The sequence below is a fragment of the Pipistrellus hanaki genome (genome assembly GCF_964339955.1).
Source record: "Pipistrellus hanaki genome assembly, chromosome: 9".
Taxonomy (NCBI): Eukaryota; Metazoa; Chordata; class Mammalia; order Chiroptera; family Vespertilionidae; genus Pipistrellus; species Pipistrellus hanaki.
The window spans coordinates 55,679,549-55,701,124 of NC_140511.1; the positions used below are offsets into that span (position 1 = coordinate 55,679,549).

The 21,576-nt window shown below is 48.8% G+C and overlaps 1 protein-coding gene across 6 annotated transcripts in view; it reads left to right on the forward strand.

The window, feature by feature from the left end:
* Positions 1 to 1,032: 1,032 nt before the first annotated feature.
* The window catches only part of NAV2 (neuron navigator 2), a 354,139-nt gene continuing 333,595 nt past the window's right edge, over positions 1,033 to 21,576 (forward strand). For 5 of the 6 annotated variants that reach the window (XM_084895481.1, XM_084895482.1, XM_084895484.1 and 2 more), the window contains exon 1: positions 1,036 to 2,164. In XM_084895481.1, coding sequence (XP_084751607.1) covers positions 1,907 to 2,164 — 258 coding nt within the window. In that variant the 5' untranslated portion in view covers positions 1,036 to 1,906. Of the gene's footprint in view, positions 2,165 to 21,576 lie in introns of all 6 variants that reach the window. The other variant, XR_014796009.1, reaches the window with a different exon arrangement.

The window sequence follows — 21,576 nt, forward strand, 5'->3', positions numbered from 1 at the left end:
AGGTACTTGTGCTCAAGGACTGTCATGCACTATCTCATTTAATCCAAACAGCAGCGCAGTATGCACATGAGGTCAAACCTCCTCCTCACTCGAAGTGAAAACAGAAGCTTTCTAAGGGTGCATGTAAGATTAAAGAATGTGTCCAGTTTCAATCCAGGCAGTGCGCTCAACCACGAACCGCGAGGATTTCTGGCTGCCTGGATCATCCCTTTCAAATTCTCACATCCTTTTGAGTCAACGAGGAAACCAAACTGCAACTGAGAAGAGGGAAGATATCCCAGGGGAATTAAAAGTAGAGGAACCTGTGGGGCCAGTGAGTCCAAGGCAAGGCCAGGGAGGGGCTCCTCCGTGAAATGCAGCAGGGATTAGCCTGAGCCAGCCAAGGCCACGGAGCCTCGCTGGCTTCCTCCGGACACTCTAATTACAGAGTCCCGGCAGATTTGCAAGGAGGAGCTGTTTCGGGGCGGGAAGCTTCCCTGGGTATTGTATTTGCCCATAAATACTTCAAATAGTTAAGTGAAATGTGCAGCCTTTGAAAACTGAAGAGGAAGCTATAGGGAGCACCCCCCCACACACACACACCCGGAAAGAGAAGAGAAATGGTTGGCTCGTCGTTCACGCGGGAGATGGGGAGCAGCCAGCTGGGGGGCCGCGGGGCCTCCTCGGGGCGCGACTCCGGAAGACTTAAACCGTTAAGGTGGCCAGAATAATTTGAAAAAAGGAAACAAAAACTTCCCCGATCCGTGCCCGCCGGAGGGGGGACGGAGGCGGACGTTTGCGTTCGAAAGGGCATTTTTCAAAAGTAGGTTCCAGGGCGCGCGGGGTGTGGGCCCGCGGGAGGCGCGCCGCCAGCGCCGTGCCGCCGAGGGGCCGCGGCCGGCTTTGTACTCGCGGCCAAGCGCGCCCCGGAGTTTCGGCCGCGGCCCCGGAGTTGAGGCCACGCCCCCTTTGCAGTGCGAGCTGCGGCCGCTGATTGGCGCGCCGCGGACCAATGGGCGCGTCGGGGCGGCCCCGGCTGTCAGCCCGCGCCGCAGCCGCAGCCTCGGGGAAGCAGCCTGTCTTCCCCCGCGCGGAGCCCCGCAGCCGGCGCAACGTCCCCGGGAACTGCGGCAGCCGCTCGCCAGCGCAGCCCTGCCCAGCCTCGCGTCCCGGTGCCCGCGCCCCACGGCCCTTAATCTTGCTGCACGATAGCTCACGGAGCATGTGCAGACCCGCAGGCGTTGCGGTGCTATCTGTTCGGGGGGCTTCGGGGCGGTGGTGACTAACTGTCACGCCTAGAGAGACCTTTCGGGGCTCTCGCCGCGCCTCTGCGTCGCGGGTGTCACTGCGGTGCTCGCGATCAGGGAGGCAGCAGCTTCCTCTTGGTGGTCTTGAGACGCCTTGAGCTCCTTGCGCCCTCCCTCTCCTTCCTCCGCGGTTCCCGCCTTCCCTCGCCGCTCACACCCGCAGCCTCCCTCCCGGAGCGGGAGGCGTGCGTGCCCGCCGCTTCTCTTCCAAAGGGACCTCCTCACTTCGGAGATTCAGTGACACATTAATATGGGATTCCAAGCCTCGGGTTCCCAGGAGAAGAATCGCAAGCGGCAACAGTCCTTCACTGCCCAGAGCTCTTGAATACGCCACCCCGCAAGGGGCTAAGACCCGACTGCACATCCATCCATCCAGCCGGACCAGCGGAGCGCCTCTACCATTCAGTCCTCCGCAGCATTCCCGCACCCCGAAGGTGCGCTCGCTGGGTGGCTCCGAGCTCCCCGACCTCGGCTTTTTCTTCTTCTTCCTCTTCCTCTACTGGTGGTGGGCGCCTCGCGGGCTGAGCCCGGCGCCTGCTCTGCTGCCCGCGCTGCCTTTAGCGGTCGCCTCCGCTGCCGCTGCCAGGGACGTGCTGGGAAAACCGAAGCCCCGGGAGAAGATGCCGGCCATTCTGGTCGCCTCCAAAATGAAGTCGGGGCTGCCCAAACCCGTGCACAGCGCTGCGCCCATCCTGCACGTGCCCCCGGCCCGGGCCGGCCCCCAGCCCTGCTACCTCAAGTTGGGAAGCAAGGTGGAGGTGAGCAAGACCGTCTTTCCCAGCCAGATCCCGCTGAAAGCGCACGGGCTGCAGGAACCGGCGGGGGAGGGGCTGCCGCTGCGGAAGAGCGGCTCCGTGGAGAACGGGTTTGATACCCAGGTGAGAGGCCGTGTGCCGGGGCCATGTTCGAGGGTGGGTGGTGGTATTGGGGGGGGGGGGTGAATACTTTTTTGGGGGGTTGTCATGGCTGGATGGGGGAAAAGGACTGCTCTGTGGGCGGAGAAGGGAACCATTCCATTAAGGCCGGCAGGTTGGAGGGGGGATGCGCCAGGAGAGTGGGCTGGCTGGTGGGTGTGGCCCGGGTTTGCCTTAAGGATCTATACCAGACCAGGGTACCCGCCCGCCTGAGGCTTCCTTTGGGGGTGCGGGTCGGGGTGGGGCGCGGCCAGGTGTTCTCTAAAAAACGTATGCAGCCCTGGAAACAGGTCCTGCATGTTGAGGGCTTGACACCCCCCTCCCCCAAAAGCAGCATGGCCTCTGTCTGTCTGTCAGTTCTGGAGAGATTTCTATCACTGACAAGGCATGACCAGAGGCCTCCTTGGGCTCCACGCCCCCCTAGCTGCAAAGTCTGAGGGTGGCAGTGAACCTGTTCTCTGGGCTTGAAGATGACCCGCCCTGTGACATCCTTTGGACTGACAGGAGTCCGGGCTTGGTGCTGGGACTGCAGTAGGAGGAGTGCCTGGTGACCCGGCCGGCCGACGCAGCCAGCTGGAGATTCCTAGCGCCTTGGCTGGCTGTGGCGGTGGAGGTGGGGGTGGCTGCTCAGAATGGCGGCCCAAAGCTAAGCCCCTCCTTCCTGGGTAGTTGATCCTGGTGCTGGTATCCCGGGTAACTGGGGGTGGGGGTGAGGGGTGGCTTGAGGAGAATTGGTGACTTCTACCTTTCCAGACTGAGCTCACATCACCCAATTCGGCTGGGTGACAGGCCCTGGCCATTCAATCTCTTTTAAGGAAATCAGCAAGGGCCAATCCGGTTCTCTTGGCCTCCAGCCCTCCCTGCTGTTTTTTTCTTCCCTCTTCTGGTAGGAGGGAGCAGGGGCATGCTGTATTTTCTTGGCAGCCAGTCATCAGGGACTTTTGGGGACAGGCCTACTTGACCGATATGACTGTCCTGGTCAGGAGAGACAGGAAGCCAGAAGGGGAGGCAGTGTGGGGCTGGGTGTCAGGGAAGTGGCAACAGACCAGCTGACCTTTTTGGCACTTAAGTCTCTGCTGACACTGTCTCCACCTTCTCCTGAGCTTTCTCTGATCAGAGGCTAGAACTCAACACATTCCTAGCCTTTCTGATGGAGGAACTGGAGCTGGAAGCTAATTGTAAGCAGACTTTTCAGAGCTCTGGGCTGGAGGAGGCCCTCAAATCAGAGTAAGCTCCCACACCAGGCTGATAAGCATGACCCTAGCTGCTGCACTTGCTAAACGTTTTTGGAAGCTGACAGGGTTGAGTGATGGCGTGTGGGAGGAAGGCAAGTTTTCCCCCAGTGCTCCTCCAGCAGGTCTCTGCTCAGGTTTTGTGTTCTGCTCTGTTTTCCTGCTGTTGGCCACAGGATTTGTCCAGCGAGCTCTGAAATGGGAATGAACTCACGGGCACATTCTGTCAGAGTCCCTGTCTCCTCCCCGCACCCACCCTGCCCCTTCATCCTTGGAGGTGGGGCTTGCGATGTGTTGTGGGCTGTATGTGGGAGGCTGGAGCAATGTGATACATCCAGCCTGATGATGGGACCTGAGGAATGAGAGGGAAAGTAGATACGGGGGTTGATTGTTCACACCTAGACAGCTGTTTTGCCTTCACCCACTTGACCCTTTATTGAACATTGTTGGAGGACTTGCACTGGGAAGGCTCTGGAAAGGTGATTCATCACCCTCTAGCCTGAAAAAAAAAAAAAAAAAAAAAAAAAAAAGGTTCTGCAGCTGGCATGGTCTCATCCCTCAAGGTTTTGCTTCCCTCCCACCCTCCCCTTTGTTACACAGTTCCCAGAATGCCCCACTCCACCTTGCCTTCCCTCGGTGGGATCTTGTTCACTGACCATGAAGGTGGTTTAGATGGACTGCTAAGAAAATTGGCCTCTTTTTGGTAGGCTATCCTGGTTTTTACCAACTGGCCCTTTCCTTATGTGTCTGGGATTCCTGGGGGCTCTTCTCTGTGGCGAGTGGAAGATCCTTGATCTCACTTCACCACCCTGGCATCAAAGTAACCTTGGCAAAAGGGATTTTTCCCTTCTTTGGACCCAGCTACCGCCCGGTCTGCCTGACACGGTGCCTATTCACCATATAGGAAAGCCTCTCCATTATGGCTAAAGGACTGTGTCTGGTAGACTCCAGTACAAAAGTTATCACTAGAAGATACCGTAAAATGGTAAGTTAAATGGCAAATTATATCTTGAGGTCTCTGAGCCCCATTTTATTTAGGGCAGAAGGCTGGGTTGTACAGTGATCAATAGCACAGGTTTTAAAGACAGGTAGAGCCGAAACCGGTTTGGCTCAGTGGATAGAGCGTCGGCCTGTGGACTGAAGGGTCCCAGGTTCAATTCCTGTCAAGGGCATGTACCTTGGTTGTGGGCACATCCCCAGTGTGGGGTGTGCAAGAGGCAGCTGATCGATGATTCTCTCTCATCGATGTTTCTAACTCTCTATCCCTCTCTCTTCCTCTCTGAAAGAAAAAAATCAATAAAATATTAAAAAAAATAAAGACAGGTATATATCCATGGTTTCCTATCTCTACCATGTAATAATAACTGGGTGACCTAGTCAATTAACCTAACTGGGCCACCCTCAGTGTTCCCGTCTGTAAAAATGGGCATAAACAACCACACAAATGGTGAGAATTAAGAAAAATAACATATGTGAAGTGTTTAGCCCAGTGTCTAGCAAATAAGGAGCACAATAAAATTAGCTATTGAAGAGATAGGGCATGTGGGCATAGCCTATTCTCTTAAGCCCATGAGAAAGTATCAATTGGTTCACAAGGATTTTCAGAGCATCAATCACCTGCCTAGTACAACAGGCACAATAGGAAGATGAGGGAAGGGAAGGACTACTTGTTGAGGGCCTGTTGTGCCAGGCTTTTTACATATTATCTCATTTCATTCTTACAGTAACATTTAAAGCAGATATAGCCTTTTTATAACAATAATTTCCTATAACAACTATATATATATATAAAGAGCCAGGGTCCATGATGTCCAAAACAACTGAACAGATGACCGAATACCAGAAGTCAGTCGGAGGAGGCTGTGGATCAGGCCCAGAGAGAGAAGCTGGGTCTGAACCACAGCCTCTGTGGCAACTGTTGATCACCCCTTGCCTCTCTTTCTCTTTGGGCCTCACCAGCAGCTATGGGGGCTGCTGATCAGCCCTGCCTCTCTGATCAGGCTTAGAGATAGGCCTGGAAATTCTTACTGGCATAGAAGCCAACCAATCAGAACCAAATCAGGGTGAACTGCGAGAAGCCAATAGCTGCCTAAGAGATGGAGCTTCTTATGCTGACTGGCATAGAAACTGACCAATCAGAACCTAATCTGGGTGAACTGCAAAGGCAGAACCTAAGGTGAGGCTGAGGAGGGGTTTTAAAGGCAACACTTGTTTGGTGTAAGGTATAAGAAAGCAGTTCAATTTTTTAATGACCAGTTTAGCAGTTTAGTGCATATGGCTGGCTCTCAGTCCAGATAGGAATTATGTATTTTTGTCTGCCAAGAGCATTGCCTCCTGCTGAAAAAGGCTTTTCTCCTCATTTAAGCAATCCTATCCTATATAATCTATCTATACTAATAAAAGGGTAATACGCTAATTAGACCAAATATCCAGCTTCCTTCTGGACAAAGCCATGATGGTGGGGGCCAAGGCAGAGGCAGTTATGGGTGATCAGGCCAGCAGAGGAGGGCAGTTGGGGGCGAGATCAGGCCAACAGGGTATTAGGAGCAATCAGGCTGGCAGGGGAGGGCAGTTAGGGGTGACCTGGCAGGCAGGCAGGTGAGTGGTTAGGAGCCAGCAGTTCCAGATTGTGAGAGGGATGTCCGACTGCCAGTTTAGGCCTAAATCAGCAGTCAGACATCTCCCAAGGGGTCTCCAATTGGAGAGGTTCAAGCTGGGCTGAGACAACCTCCCCTCCCCCCATGCACGAATTTCATGCACCGGGCCACTAGTAAGGCAAATCATTACATCATTGCCTATGTGTCAGGAATTGTTCTAAAGGTATTACATAAAATACCTCTTTTGATTCTTACAACAACCCAATGAGATAAATGAGGAAACTTATGAAGAAACTGAGGCAAAGTCTGGGTTAATGACCTTGTGTGTAGCAGAAGTTGAATTAGGACCTTGACAGTCTGACTGTGAACTCCATGCCCTTAACCCATGATACTACACAGAGATAACCACAGAGACTTCCTGATTTCTTTCAGGCCCTGATTTATAAGACCACTGCTCTAACCATTGAGCAACTAGAGTAAGTGAGGCTCAGCGAGGTGGAGTCACTTGCTTAAGGTCATCCTGCCCCAGTGTGGTACAGCAGGGATTCCAGCTCAGGTTGTTCTGGCTGTAAGGCCAGTGGTCTTTCCACTCTCTGTAGCTGCCTCCTTCAGCTGTTCAGCAGATGAACAGGGTAAATAAAGCGTGGCTGGGCCTTGGGGATTTTATAGTCTTAGTTGGGAGGCATAACTGATGTACCAAGGGCAACAGGACAAATCAGACAGGGCTGAAAGGTATGTCTGGGCTTCAAAGGAAGAGAAGGGCCCTGGTGGCTGGAAAAGTCCAGAGGGCCTCATGGAGGAGGCAGGAGGTGGGTGGGCTGCAGTGATAGGCAGGAATGGCATGGCTGGGTGGGGAAGAGGTGAGGTGGGCATGACAGGGAAGGATGAGGAGAAGGGCCACACAGTGGTGCAGAGCAGGAATTGATGTCAGGGAGCTGCATCTTCATGCAGTAGGTAATTGCTCCGTATCTAGTATCTTCTTTTTAAAAAAGATATATATTTTTATTGATTTCAGAGACGAAGGGAGAGGGAGACAGAGATAGAAACATCAATGATGAGAGAATCATTAATTGGCTGCCTCCTGCATGCCCCACACTGGAGATCGAGGCCACAATCGGGAATGTACTCTGACCTGGATTCAAACCCCAATCTCCCGTTTCATAGGTCCATGCTCAACCAATTGAGCCACGCTGACTGGGCCTAGTATCTTCTTTATAAAAGGTGATGAGAAAAGAATAAAGTCTTCCCACAGCTGAAAAACTGGATTTGCATGCTGGCTTCCTGGTGGATAGTAATTCTAAGCATGCAAGGCAGTTATGAGAAGCTGGGGAGATGGTGTCCATAAAATACCCAGTTCATAACAGACCCTTGGGAAATGATAGTGGTGATTATTATTAGCTTGGGATTCAGACTATTCAACAGGGTAGTTATAGGGGAAAGGAGGCCATTCTCACGGCTTCTTTTATTATGCAGCAACTCACGTCAGCCAGTGACAGCCCATTTTCCCTAAGCCTGCTCTCCATCTCCATCAAATATGAAAAGACCTAACATAGCCAACGAGCCAGAAAATAGCTCCAAGGTGCAGCCCCACTGTCACCTTGAATCTCTCCCACAACCTGCGGCTGGGTCTTGACCCGCTGTGGGGGAGGGGACTGTGTTCTGCAGCAGCACAACCTCCCAAGTTCCCTTTCTGGTGCTGGGATACCTGGGCCTTCCCCCAAGAATGAACATTGTATAGCATTTGCTCTGTAACACGGTGTATAAATTACGACCATTTACAAATAATTGTTTTAGAGATTGGCTCTGTGTTGGTTCAGAAACCTTGTCAACCTTCAGATAAGGAATGCTCATCAGGTATTTGAGGAGAGGTTAGCCTATTTTTTTAGAAGCAGTTGTAATATATATATATATATATATATATATATATATATATATATATATATATATATATATATATAACTTTGATATTTCCTGATTTTAGGAGCCTGGTGCTCAACTTGCAACTCATTTCTTTAAAAATGTAATTAGAAGTGATTGAAATCCTCTGTGGGTGTCTTAGATGTTTAAAAAGAAAGTACAGGCAAGGACCCTGGGAAGAGCACTCAGCTCCAAGCATACAACCTGTTGCAACTTTACCCCATTGTGTTTTGATTAGAATCCGTGCTCCAGCATCAAAGTTGATTATGGATTTGATTAGTGCATTTTTTTGCTATTGTGTTATTCCCTTTCTTCTCTTTCTCAGTTCTTGGAGGGGAATGTGTAGCATGGTTATCTGCCAACATGGAAGAATGTTTATAGTTCACATATTATTGTTTATTCCCTGGGTTAATTTTCTGAAGACACTTTAAGGGTGGAACTGGTGGCTTATTTAGTGTATCATTAGAAGGATATATATATATATATATATATATATATATATATATATATATACTTCTGTATATGTGTATATACACACACATATACAAATATATACACATGGAACAGCTTAAAGTAATAAGCACATGTAAGCACACACACATCAAAGACCAGGCTGGAGGAATTATAGCCCGATTTCCAGCTCTCAGAAGAGTTAGATTTGCTTCCCACTTCTCACACTCTTTTTCTCGGTGACCAAGATTGAAGCACCAAATATTGGTGTCCATTTTATTTACTTATAAGACATAAGAGACATAGCCTTGAGAGAGGTGTTTTAATTAGGCCTTGTTGATGCTTCTGAAGCCAGTCTTGAAAAAGCCAAACCACCCAGTGAGATGTTGGCTTAAGGTCAGAGATTTCTTATTTCTTAGAATCAGCCTCAGCAGCAGGGAAGGCAGTGTTTGTGGAGCATCTGCTATGTGCCCAGTAGTCTGCGGTGTATTTATAATTCAATTTGAGACACACGGAACTAGGTAAAATGTAAAACAGTCTATGGATTCTATAGGAGGAAGCCAAGCTTTTGGTAAAATATTTAACACTTAAATGTCAGTGTCTTCATCCAGAAATATTGATGCTCATAGATTAGCTATGAGGGTTCAGTGAGATAATAGAGATAATACAAGTAGCCTGCTGAGCACCGTGCCTGCCATGTACTAAGCAAGGAATAGGTATTGCCTATTTCTATTACCAAAGATCACTGCCAAGTTTGGAAACTATTCCTCATTTCAAGTTCATGTTCTTTCCACCCTACTTCTCTGCCTCCCAAGTGCACGGTTGGTTACATGAAAGGACAGATGGCTTGCTCTGTGAAAGCAGAGAGCATAGCAGGGCTTTGGTTAGATGAATGGGGAGTGAGAGTAAATGAAGGGCAATCTCCTCCAATGGAGTCATATCCAGATTGTGAACTACAACCTCTACATTTCAGTCCCAGAAATGCCATCTCTATGGCACTATCCACACTGAGGGATCTGGTGCAAACCAAATGTATAAGAAGGCACCTTTGTACACCCAGTCTGAGCTGGCACAGTGGAGGTGATCACACCAATGACCCTGCCCAAGGCCAAGAGTGGAACAGTCCCACTGACTGGACTTTTGAATGGTTCCTTATTTTTCTGAGGGCAGAAGGGAAGCCCTCTTTTTCCATGCCTGGCCTGATGGTGGTGGGAGCTAGACCTTGTGGTCAGTTTGGTTATTAAGGTGCCTCAAGGCATGGCCAGCTGCCCAGTGGTTTTACCAATAGCCATAGGGCCTATTTCAATAGCAACTCTGTCTTTTCTTTTTCAATGGTGACTCGGCCACATTGTTCAAGGAGATGGACAATGTGTTTCTAGAATGTCTTGGGCAGAATGGGCCATGTGATTTTGAGAACAAAACTGGGTCAGGCTTTGTGCTTCAGTCCACATATGACAATGGTGAGTGACACATAAGTTTTTGCAGGAACCCTAGTCTCCCACTCAGAACCTAAAGAATGACTCATGGTTTAGCGCTTCCTTTCCCAAGGAAAACAGACCCTCTCTTGTTTTTGCGAACAATGGCCCCACAGCCTCCGAATATTCTGTCTCCTCTTCCAAGTGAAACCTTAATACCTTCAGTGAATTTTGGGTTGTTCCAACCCCTCTGTCTTGGTGAGACAGAAGATAGAAATGGGGGTTTGGTCAAAATAATTATGAGCCTACCAGAGATCTTTGGGGGCCTTTGAACAAAATCAGTTACTCATGGCAATATGACGCAATAAAAATAATGGTCATAATGGTCATTGACACTGAACGTAACTTCAGTCTCAGCATAAGCAGAATGCATAACAACAGAAATGTATAATTTCATTTAATCCTCACAATATCCCATGAGGTAGATGCTACTTCCTGAAGAGAAATAGAAGTGACAGTTCTGGAAGTCAGTGACTTTGATTCTAGTCTCTCTCTCTCTCTCTCTCTCTCTCTCTCTCTCTCTCTCTCTCTCTTGTTAATCCTCACTTGAGAATGTTTTTCCATTTGTTTTTAGAGAGTGAAAGGGAAAGGAAAGACATCGATTGGTTGCCTCCTGCACACACCCAGACCAGGTCAGGGGAACCTGCAACTAAAGTACATTCCCTTGACTAGAATTGAACTTAGGACCCTTCAGTTCCTGAGCCTACGCTCTATCCACTGAACCAAACTGGCTAGGGCTCTAGTTGTCTCTTTTGACATTTTGCTGTGCCACCTTCAATAAGTCACATTGTCTTTTGAGCTTCAGTTACCTCATCTATAAAAGAGACAGGATAATACCTACTCTGCCTCTTTTGAAGAGTTATTGTGAAGCTTAATAGAGGCAGTTATTATGAACGATGCACTGGTTTAAGCATCTTACACCCTAAGGAAACCAAGGCTGAGAGAGTTTCAGCTACTTTTCCATCTAGCAGAACTAGCAAAGTGGCCGACCCAGGCATTGAATTCATATCTGTTTGATCCCCAAAGTCAAGGTTCTTAAATAGCAAGTGTGATAGCACTTTGATAAAAATATTTGAAAAGGTATTATTAATACTGAATCAAAGTAAATTGCTGTAAAATTTCCATTGGCTGGATCCATATGCCATTTGGTTCCTCCTCTGTGCCCCAGAATTTGGGAATATTGAAAATATTCTTTCAGTATTAAATAAATGCTAGCTGCTTAATAATATCAGTTAACCTTATCTGGACATGTGAAATTCCAAGTTCTCTGAGGCCTCAAGTTTCACTAAGTGTTATCACTGCCTGTGATTTGCAGGGCTGGTTTTAGACAGAGGAAAGGGAAAATAGGGAATTGGATCAAAATCATTTGTTGGCAAGAGGAAGCAATCAGATAAATTCAGATTATGGATCACTCCTTAATACAACAGATCTTCAAAAACAGTCAGTGTCATGAGAGACAAAACATTTTAAATGGCAGGTAACGGACCATTCCAGAAAATGAGGCCAAAGACCATACCCAATGAGAATTCTTTGACTGAGTCCTGGATGAGGAAAACCGTAAGTGCTAGGAAGGTCATTTTGGAGACAAGAGGAGATATTTGAACATAGATTGCATATTAGATGGTATTATTCCATTGATCTTAGTGGTACTGGGCTTAGGTAAGAAAATGTCCTTGTGCCAGGGAGATACATGCTGAAATATTTAGAGGTGACTTGTCTTGTCAGCAACTAACTCTCAAATGGTTCAGGAAAAAGAAGAGTGAGTGTATTTGCAGAAAGAAGGAGCAAGCAAATGTAAAATGTTAATATGTATAATTCTCTCAACTTTCCTGTGTGTGTGTGGAGTTTTCACAATAAAATGTTGGAAAATAAAACCAGACTTTTAAATTAGCAATCCCCTTGACATCTACTGTGTACCCATGAGAATGTAAATCCAATATAAGATTTTTAAATTAGCAATCCCCTTGACATCTACTGTGTGTGTGTGTGTGTGTGTGTGTGTGTGTGCTCACTCATTTACAATTAATAGGCTGGCCAAGTTCATTTCACTAGGTTTAGGATCAGGATTCCTTATTTCCTTCCTGCTTAATTCCTTGTTCTTTCACGAGAATGGTTGCTGATATTTTATGGAAATCATAATATCCATTTTGACTTGGTAATCTCTTGTAAAATTCTAAGTTTTCACTCCTGTGGCTGCTGTCCCCCAGGTCACCCCTGTGCTGCTGGGCCTGGCAGGATCCATGTGCGGAACAGCTGGCAGGACCTCTTTCCTGTCCTGCCACGGGCTGCCGGGCTACAGCTCTGCAGACAGTCCCCGTTTCACGCTGCTTTGCTTTGATTCTTTTCAGACCTGCGAGTGACACATGTTCACGTCAAAATGTGTGGGCTGCAAGTGTCCCTGAGCTGTCAGACTTTCCAGTGTGTTACCTTTGGTTGTTAATTGTCTCTGGATGGAGAAAGGCAAGCCCTAGAAAGAAAAGTGCCATTTGGGTGACAAAACTAGATTTAGAATAACCAGGCTTACCTGGGACGTCTATATGATCTATGCCTCAAAGACTTCGGACCTCTGAGCCAGTGTAGACCTCGGAGGCCATCTGTTCCCACAGGTTCTTTGTGCGGATGGGGAGACCATGGCCCAAGGGGGGGCATGCCCAGGGTTCTTTCCAGCTCACTCCTGGGGATCAGATGTTCTGCTCTAATGGGCCCCGATGGTTTGAAGAATTGGAAACAGCCTTGAGCTATGTTCTTTATCTCTTCCTTCTACCTCCTAGTTAAGTATTCTTGATTCCTTCTTATTGGACAACTTTTACATTTGGCTCAATGAATCAGAAAGCCAGAACCTCTTTGTGGCTGGTATAATGGTGGCAACAGATCACCACTGAATGCCTCCCATGGGCCAAACACTTGGCACATATGTCTCATTTAAACCTCACAACCAGGTGATGAGACTGGTTGCATTCCATCCATTGTGGATATGAAGCCCTGAGAAGATCATAAACTTGACCAAGACCGCCTGGTCAGTACTGGAACTCTTTGATTTCGTGTTCATGCTTTTTCTGCCCAGTCTCTTAGACACCCTCCACTCAGGAAGTCAGAAAGACCCAGATTAAAACCCTACCTCCTCATTTATTTGCTAAGTTTCCCAGTGCTGGTGTAGGGCCTGGACACAGTAGGCACTCAGGAAATAGTTGTTGGGCTGCAGCTTGAACTAGTCAGCCCTGTCAAACCTCAGTTTCCCCAGGGAGAGTACAGCACTTCATTGGGTCATGTGGCTTAGGGCAGTTAGTGTGTATACGTGTGCCTGGCGTGGAACAGATACAATCAGCATTACTTGCTGAGCACTTACTATGCACTGGGTACTCATTTTATATGGATTTTCCCATCTCATGATCACAAAAGCAGTCACCTTTGAGGTAGGCAAGTTTGTTCCGGTCTCCATTTTACAGGTAAAGCAAGGCATGAAGAGCATAAGAGCTTGCCTAAGATCACCCACCTGTAGGTGGAGGAGCCAGGCCTGCAGAGCCTGCCTCCTTGCCCACTGTGTGGTCCTCCCTCTGTGCTGCTTCTCATTGGACCCCGACCTCGTTGAGGGTGGGGAGGAGAGACAGAGACAATTGAGGACACAGAGGAAATCTTGTTTAAGGTTCTTCTGCCTGAGAGAAAACCCAGCTGAGACTTGCCTCCTCCAGCAGCCTGGGCTCTGTCCTGTGTCAGGTGCTGCTTCTCTCCTGAGAAAGGACCCCCACACTGGAGATGGTCACCGGGAATCAGGGACTCCCAACGGCCCGGTGGACTGTGTGCTTTCCCCTTTGGTTCCTGCGTCTCACTCATTTGGAATCATTTCTTCTCTGCATCACAGAGCAAAGTCCAATATAAATTTGAACTGGCCCCTAAAAATGTTTACCTGGATAAAAATATGCCAGCTTCATTATATTTTTAGCCACATTTAGATTCACAGTGTATAAATTGCCCACACTTGTGTATTCCGCATGAGCTGCTGGTACATTTTGTAACAGGAAGCTGCTGGTTTTCCATTCCAAAGAACTGGAATTTGGTCAGAAATTTGCCTTTTGCAAAAGCCAACTCTCGCCACATTCCACGGCTGTTTGGAAGACCGTCGCATCACCTGGATTCAGAGGAAGCCTGCCACGGGTGAGGCCAGGCTGGCCGGGCCGCCTGTTGTGTGCTCCAGGTCTGGTGCCTTCCAAGCGACCTCTGCCTGGCTCCCCCGGGCCCCCGCCATCTGCAGTGTGTTGCCTTTGGATTAGTGTATGGGTAGACAGGTTGCTTATTTTAGAACTGGAAGGAGCGGAGATGTATCAATAAAAGCAGGGAAGGAAAAATCCATTCAGTGGTTTTAAAATATCTCTCCCTTAATAGGACAGGTTATTTTTGTTTCTTAAAAATAACTGGTACTTTGCTCCTCGAAACAGAGCTGGAAAGAGAGGTGTGTACATTAGACTGGGAAAAGGAGAGGGCTGTAAAGGTGGCCTTTTGTTTCATCGCCCTGGCCCAGTCACACAAACCAGGTCACTTCTCTCAACCTCCCAGGCTTCTCAGGCTCTAGATTGGCAGACTCAGGGCCCAGCACTCAGTAAATATTTATTCTAAATATGAAGTGAATAAGTGACAAGGACTTGTACAAGATTCCAGGCAGAGCTGGGACTAGCATCCAGGTCTGAGTTCAGGTCAGGGCTCTTACTTATACAGTACTATTTCTCCAGACTTTTAAGGAATCCACCAAATGTTCCTTACAATGTTAATGGGTCAAAATGTCATCCCCTTAGATTTGCTTCTTTCATGAGGGCTTCAAGTGCAAAGGGTGGGTGAGTGTCAGCGCAAAGTGGATGAGTCAGGTTGGCTGGGAAAAGGTAATATTTTTTTCCGCTCAGGGTGGGGACGACCCAAGGAGCAGACTATTATTTTGTCTGAGTTTAGAGCCAGCTCTGAGATGCCCCAGGATGTGGAGTTGAGACTTGGATTTGCCAGCATGTGCTGGTTTCATTTTTCTTTTCTTTTCTTTCTTCCTTTCTTTTCTTTCTTTCTTCTATCTCTTTTTTCCCCTTTCCTTCTTCTTTATTCTTTCCCCTGGTCACTTTTCATGCTTTAAACCCTTGTTAATAAGAGTATGGTCTGTGGCCCAGCATTAACGGCATCACACGGAATTTTATTAGGAATGCAGAACCATGGGCCTAGCCCCAAACCTTTGGAATCAGAATTTGCATAATTTTAAATCTTCACCTGAGGATATGCTTTTATTAATTTGAGGGAGGGAGGGAGGGAGGGAGAGAGAGAGAGAGAAGAGAGAGAGAGAGAGAGAGAGAGAGAGAGAGAGAGAGAGAGAGAGAGAGAGAGGTGAGAGAGAAATATTGATCCATTGCTTCCAGTATGCTCCCTGACTGGGGATGGAACCCACAACCTGGTATGTGCCCTGACCAGACATTGAACCTATGACCCTTTGAGCCACCCCTGCTATGGCTATGGTCAGAATCTTCATTTTAACAAGACTCCACAGACAATTCATAGGCAAATTAAAGTTTAAGAAATGAAGGAGCTTTTATGCTCTCACCCTTCAAAAGAAGTCTTTAAGAAAAACCGCCTTTCCACAAAGTACTCAGTGGCTACCTCTCTCTGGAGGCATAGACCTCATTGCATGGGAGGGCTGGAAGAGCAACTCTAGAAGAGGGTATCATAAAGGAAACATCTGGAAGACATGGCCACTCCGTTTCTTACACTGTTCTGCCTCATTCACCTGTGCACTTGGCTTTGTAGCTAATGTTTGGTCAGCCTGATGGGAGGCTGTATTCTGGTAACTGCAATAGGAAGAAAAATCTAGTCTTTAACCTGGGAGCTCAGAATTAGAGGACCTCAGCTCTCTGCTGTGCTGGGTGTGCTCTTGGCTGTTGGAGATGGCATCTTTCGGGAGCTAGAGGCAGTTCCATCCTAACCTTTCTCACAGATGGCTGTGAAATCCTTTCTAGCCCCTGTAGCAGAGGCAAGACGCTGCTTCCCACAGTCTGAACAGAGCCCAACTCCCATGATCCTTTGCTTATTGGAAATCTCCTTCCATTTCTCCTTGAATTGCAATTGGAAATTGCATTGCATGATTCCAGCTCGTCATTGTGAAGGAGGCAGGATGCATCCTGGGGCACCAAGAGGAGGGATTCGTTAAGTGGTGGTGCTGGCCTCTCCATCCTGCCTCAGAAAGCTCTCTCAGGAGGCAGATGCTGTGCAAGTCTAATCGGTCTGCCTGCTGAGGCATTCCTTTCAATCATGCTGCAGTCGTGTGTTGATTTGGGGAAAGCCCGTTGATAAAAGTGGAGCAGACTAAGCTCCTGAATCAGGCTTTTGGTGAAATTATTGTCTCAGGCTGATGTAGGAGCCTTTTCACCTTGTTCTGTGTAAACCAGGGCTATTTAAAAGCCACTCCCATGATCACTGGTGCCATGGAAACCTCCTGTCCTGTGCACACCCCTGTCTCAGTGAGGCATGGGCCATCACAGGTGGAAGAGGGGGCCTTGGTGGCCTCACTGAGAGTCTGCCGGAGGAGAAGGAAGAAAGGTGGCAGAGGGAGTAGAAAGAGGCTTTCTGCCACCTCCCCCAGCTCCCCTACACTTGCCTCATTTAACCCCATCCAAGCCACCTGGAGGAGGGACCTCCTCACCACACTCAAGTTCAGTTGTGGCCCTAAGTGGGGACAGGAAAGCTGCCCTGTGACTGGAAGGTGATTAGCCTAATACCAATAACTTGTTTGTGTGTGTATGCATTCATGTATGTGTGTGGACCTCTGTGTGAGTGTGTGTGTGTGTGTGTGTGTGTGTGTGTGTGTGTCCCCAGATACCTCGAGAGGCTGAAGAAAACCCATTTTGACCACTGGGAGCATCGCAACATGTGAGGCAGCGTGGGGAGGTTGAAAGAGCACTGTTCCTGGGATCAAGAAACGTGAGTTCTCTTTCCAGACATTGCTTTCACCAGTGGCATGACCCGGGCACATGTCCAGTAGTCCTTTGCCAGGAGCCTGTGGAGTTTTCAAAACAGCACACATGCCCAGCTGTCTCCCTGACAGAAAAAGGCCTGGGGGGAGGCTTCAGCATCTCTATTTCTTAGGGCTCTGAGGGGTTTCTGTTGCAGACTTGGGGGAAATTTCCTGGATTTGAGACCAGCCCCCCTTAGAGTAGTCAGGGTAATGGAAATGGTCATGCAGACCAGAGTTTGGATGTAGCTCTGCCCACTGGACGTGAGGCCTTAAGCAAGTTGCTAAACTTGCCCGTGGGTCTTCACCTGCTCTAGAGGCATGAAAGTGTACTCACAGGGCTGCTCTGAGCACCAAACACTGTGCTATGCATGAAGCAGGGAGCCTGGCATTGTGACAAGTCCTCCATAAGTGTTAAGTCTCAGGTGTGCACTTGCGCGCACGTGCGTGTGTGTGTGTGTGTGTGTGTGTGTGTGTGTATGCATGTGTGTATTTTCTACTGTGCCCTAATATCTGGGTAGAAACCTCCTAAGAAAAGCCAAGGCGGAATGCAATCAAGAAATGAGATGGCAGTGCTCAATTATATTAGTGTAATTTGGCAATAGGGAAACCAATTAATTCATTCTTTCAGACAGTTAATAACAGGAGAGGGAGTGTGCAGAGAAAGGTCCTGTGAGGCCAGCGAGAGACTCCAAGCATGCATCTCTTCTTCCACAGCAGTGGTGTTTAAGCTTCACTGGGCATCAGCATTACCCGGGGGCTTGGTACATATGCAGAACCCTGGGCTCCAGCCTCAGAGTCTCTGGTTTTGCAGATCTGGATGAGGCCAAGCATGCATATTTTTGACAAGTATGACCAAGTGAGCAATCTGGCCCACAGTGAAAAATCAAATTGAAGGACTAAGAGGAGTGAGGAGCTAGGTGAGTCGGGCAGGCAAAATGATATCCCAGGTAAAATAAGATGGGCTAAGGTTCAAATGCATGAGAGAACAGAGGGCAGCATATTTTGGATTCAGTATGCTGAGCAGATGGTAGAAGGGTCTGGTGGACAGGAAGGCCTGGCTTTCTCCCTGCTGCCAGGGGCAAGGGTTGCCATGTCTGGTGGGCATCACACCAGGATGTCAGCCCCAGGAAAGGGTTACCCAGGATTCTTGGTGAAGGGTAATGAACCCTGAGTATGTGCCCCCTTTGTTCTTGGGTTTAGGGTCTGAGCTGGCTGCCTTTAGCTTCCTGACAATGGCCCTGGAGTTCAGCATCAGCCTCCGCTCAATCAGAAATCAGGGCTTAGGAGCAACCTGGGGCGGGAGATTCCCGGAGTGTGAAGTGTATCTGAGACACTCAGGACCCCAGAATGGGGTGGCAGAAAGAGAGCCAGAGATAAAATGAGGACGTGTGTGTTTGAATGTTACTTATTATGGGCTGTGTGAACTGAGAGGGGCCTCGGCCAGAGTCCCAGGTCTTCAGGGGGCCCTGTGTACCCAGGATAAAGCCCGAAACAAGATATTTGTAAGCAATGGCCTTGGGATCAGCTGGTCCCGGAGAGCACATTTTCTGGGGCCCTCAGTGCACTGGGAAGAGCTATAGTTAAGAAGGAATAAAGGATAAGGGGACATTTATTCAGCACCTGAGTTCCATGCTCCCTGCTTACATGATTTATCTCATTCAGCCTCCACCTGAGGGAGTAGACACCGTTAGTCTCATCCTACAGATGGAGAAAGAGAGGCCCAGAGAGGGAAAGCAACTTGTCTAATCCACACAACTAGGACTTGGCAAAGCCTGAGCTTGAACTCACTCTGGCTCTGACAGTCATCCTCAGTTCCTCAGTGAACGCAGGGGAGGCCTTGCTGCTCCACCCTCAAGCGCAGGCCCCTGAACGCCCAGCTGTCCCAGGTGGGGCAGGGAGGGGCACAGTGTGGGCCGAATGCCCTGGAGTCCCGTGACGTGTGGGGCATTTCTGTGCCCTCTGTCAACAATCCAGCCTTCAGTAATCTTGGCCCGGCTGCTGGCTGCTCTCACCACAGCCAGACCCCCCACCCACACAGGCAAAGGCTGTGGCCAAGGGCACCCTGGAGGGGGAGGAGGAAGTGCCCTCCAGAGGGGCCTGTCCCAAAGCCCCTGAATGGCCCCATTGAGGCACTGGGCAGGATGACAATGGGCCTGTTGGGGTCCTGGGTCTGGTCCACGGAAGAGAGAGGCCCAGGGCTGGGCAGGCAGTCCTGGCTGGGAGGCCAGACGCTGACTTCCAGGGCCGGGAGCCAGCGCCTCTGACGTGCTCTGCAATGCCAGTTCTGCTTCATGGGAGCAGCTGGGCCAGCTCCACATTCCTCCCCATGCCAGCAAGCAGCATGAACCTGCTCCCCAGGCCACAGGCGGCTCCTCCTGCCTGAGGCTCCTTCTGGCTCCTTGGAGGACTTTCCGCTCACAGGGACTCTGGTTGGCCCTTCCCAGTGTCCCCTTGGTCCTCAGGGACATGCTTCCCAACCCATTTGGAGAAAAAACTCCTCCCCCTCTCTCCCCCCCAACAACTTAGGGCGCCTACAGTGGGTTTGCCAGAGAAAAAGCAGGGTGCCCAGTTCAATTTGAATTTTACATAAATAACAAAGAACTTAAAAATTATATTTATGTTTTGAACAAACACTCATAAATGATAAGGACTGAACCAAGATATGGACCCATTTGGTGTATCATGGGACACATTGAAATTTAAAAGTTATCAGTTGCCCTAACCGATTTGGCTCAGTGGATAGAGCGTTGGCCTGCAGACTGAAAGGTCCCAGGTTCAATTCCGGTCAAGGGCATGTACCTTGGTTGTGGGCACAACTCCAGTAGGAGGTCTGCAGGAGGCAACTGATTGATGTTTCTCTCTCATCGATGTTTCTAACCCGCTACCCCTCTCCCTTCCTCTCTGAAAAAAAAACAAAACAATAAAATATGTTTAAAAAAATAGAAGTTATTGGTTGCTTATCTAAAATTCAGATATAACTGGGAACCCTCTGTTTTGGGTTCTCAGATTAAGCTAAGGGAGCCATGATGAGCACACATGTGGGGTCACAAGGACAAGCTAGGTTTTTCTTGATGCTGCCAAGGTGGGGGATGGGGCGTGGAGGCCTCTCCTGGGCCCACTCTCCACCTCCTCTACTTCTCATACACAGAATTCCGCACATTGCATTAATAGGCACTTATTAATAGGCAGCTATTGTCCCATTGTTGTTATTGACCCTGCCTCCTTCCAGGTCCTTCATCTTTCTCCCCAAGCCCTCACATGGAAAGGGAAGCTTTGAGGTGCAGTTTTAGTCGGTGACTCTACACTTACTGCAGATCACGTTGGTGACTTAATGGTGAATGAGCCAGATGTGATCTCTACCCTCAGAGGAGCCTACAGGTCAGATATGCAGTCAACAAAAGAACATCCAGGATCCAGCAAACCATAAACACTGTGGGCGGGTGGGGAATCTCAGAGGGGCTTGCTGAATCTCAAGAAGGTATCTCACAGCTACAAGAACAGATAAACACAAAGAAAAGGGGTCTTGCGGTCAGGGCATCCAAGTTTCATGGGTAGTATCACTGAGCTGACTAGCTATGTGACCCTGGGCAAGTCATTTACCCTCTCTGGGCCTCGGTTTTCCTCATCTATAAAATGGGAACAATATTCTTTGCCTAGAGGTACCAGTGGAGGATTCTAAGTAAAATGAATGTGAACATGTACTACCAATATATGGTTCTAGATGGCAAATGTGTAGGGGGTATGGGTTTGAAGGAGAGGGGAAGTATATGGGGGGGAGCAGAAACATTTGGGATCCATGCCCCTCTATACTAACCCTTTCAGCACACTGCCTCTAGTTACATCTCTGGGCATGATTTTGGTCTTTTTGTAGCATTCTCAGGTGAGTAACAGTGACTCCAGATGTTTGGATGGTGTTTTACTATTTACAAAGCATATTAAGAACATGGGCTGCAGATTTCAGCAGGCCTGGGTTTAAGTTCTGTCTCTGCTCTGTACCTTAGCTTCCTCCTTTGTAAAATGGAACCTCATGGACGTGGTTGAGAGAATGAGACGAGACCAAGTCATACACAGTGTGAAGCCTGGCACATAGTGAGTGTGAGCAGCTACTAAGAGGGCCTTATTTGAGTTTCATAACAATCTTGAGAAGCAGTGGGCATCAGGTGGAGAATGAACTGCAGAGCGGTAGGTAACCTGCCCGAAGAGGAACAGCCGGTGGGGTGGTTGTGGTGAATGGACATATATTCTGCTTCCCAGAAGGCCTTGGGTCACCAGCCTTCCGGGGGCTCTGCTTTGAGCTGACATCCCTCTGGTAACTAAGTTGGTACTGGGCTCTCCTTGACCGATTGTGGTCTGTCCAGATACCTGGTTGTCTCCGGAGATCTCCATATGCCTGTGTATGCCATCCCAGCCCTCCCAGCCTCCGGGGAGGTGGGGAGAAAGAACATCCTTTTAGGAATCTGAGGATCTGTGTGCCTCACAACACCCATTCTTCTTTGCTGGGCTTGGAGTCTGAGGCGTGGGCGATTTTATGATCCTCTTAAACCTTTTTTGTTAACCCATGCCCGCACAATTATGCTGTTGGCATGGATGCTAGTTTCATTGTCTTGAACACAAAAGCAGCTTTGAAAAGAGGGGGTGTGGGGCAGGCCTCTCATAGGAGATGGCAGACTTCAACTGACCAATCCTGTGGGAGCAGGTGGATTGAATTGCTCTTTTAGGCAGTATTCTG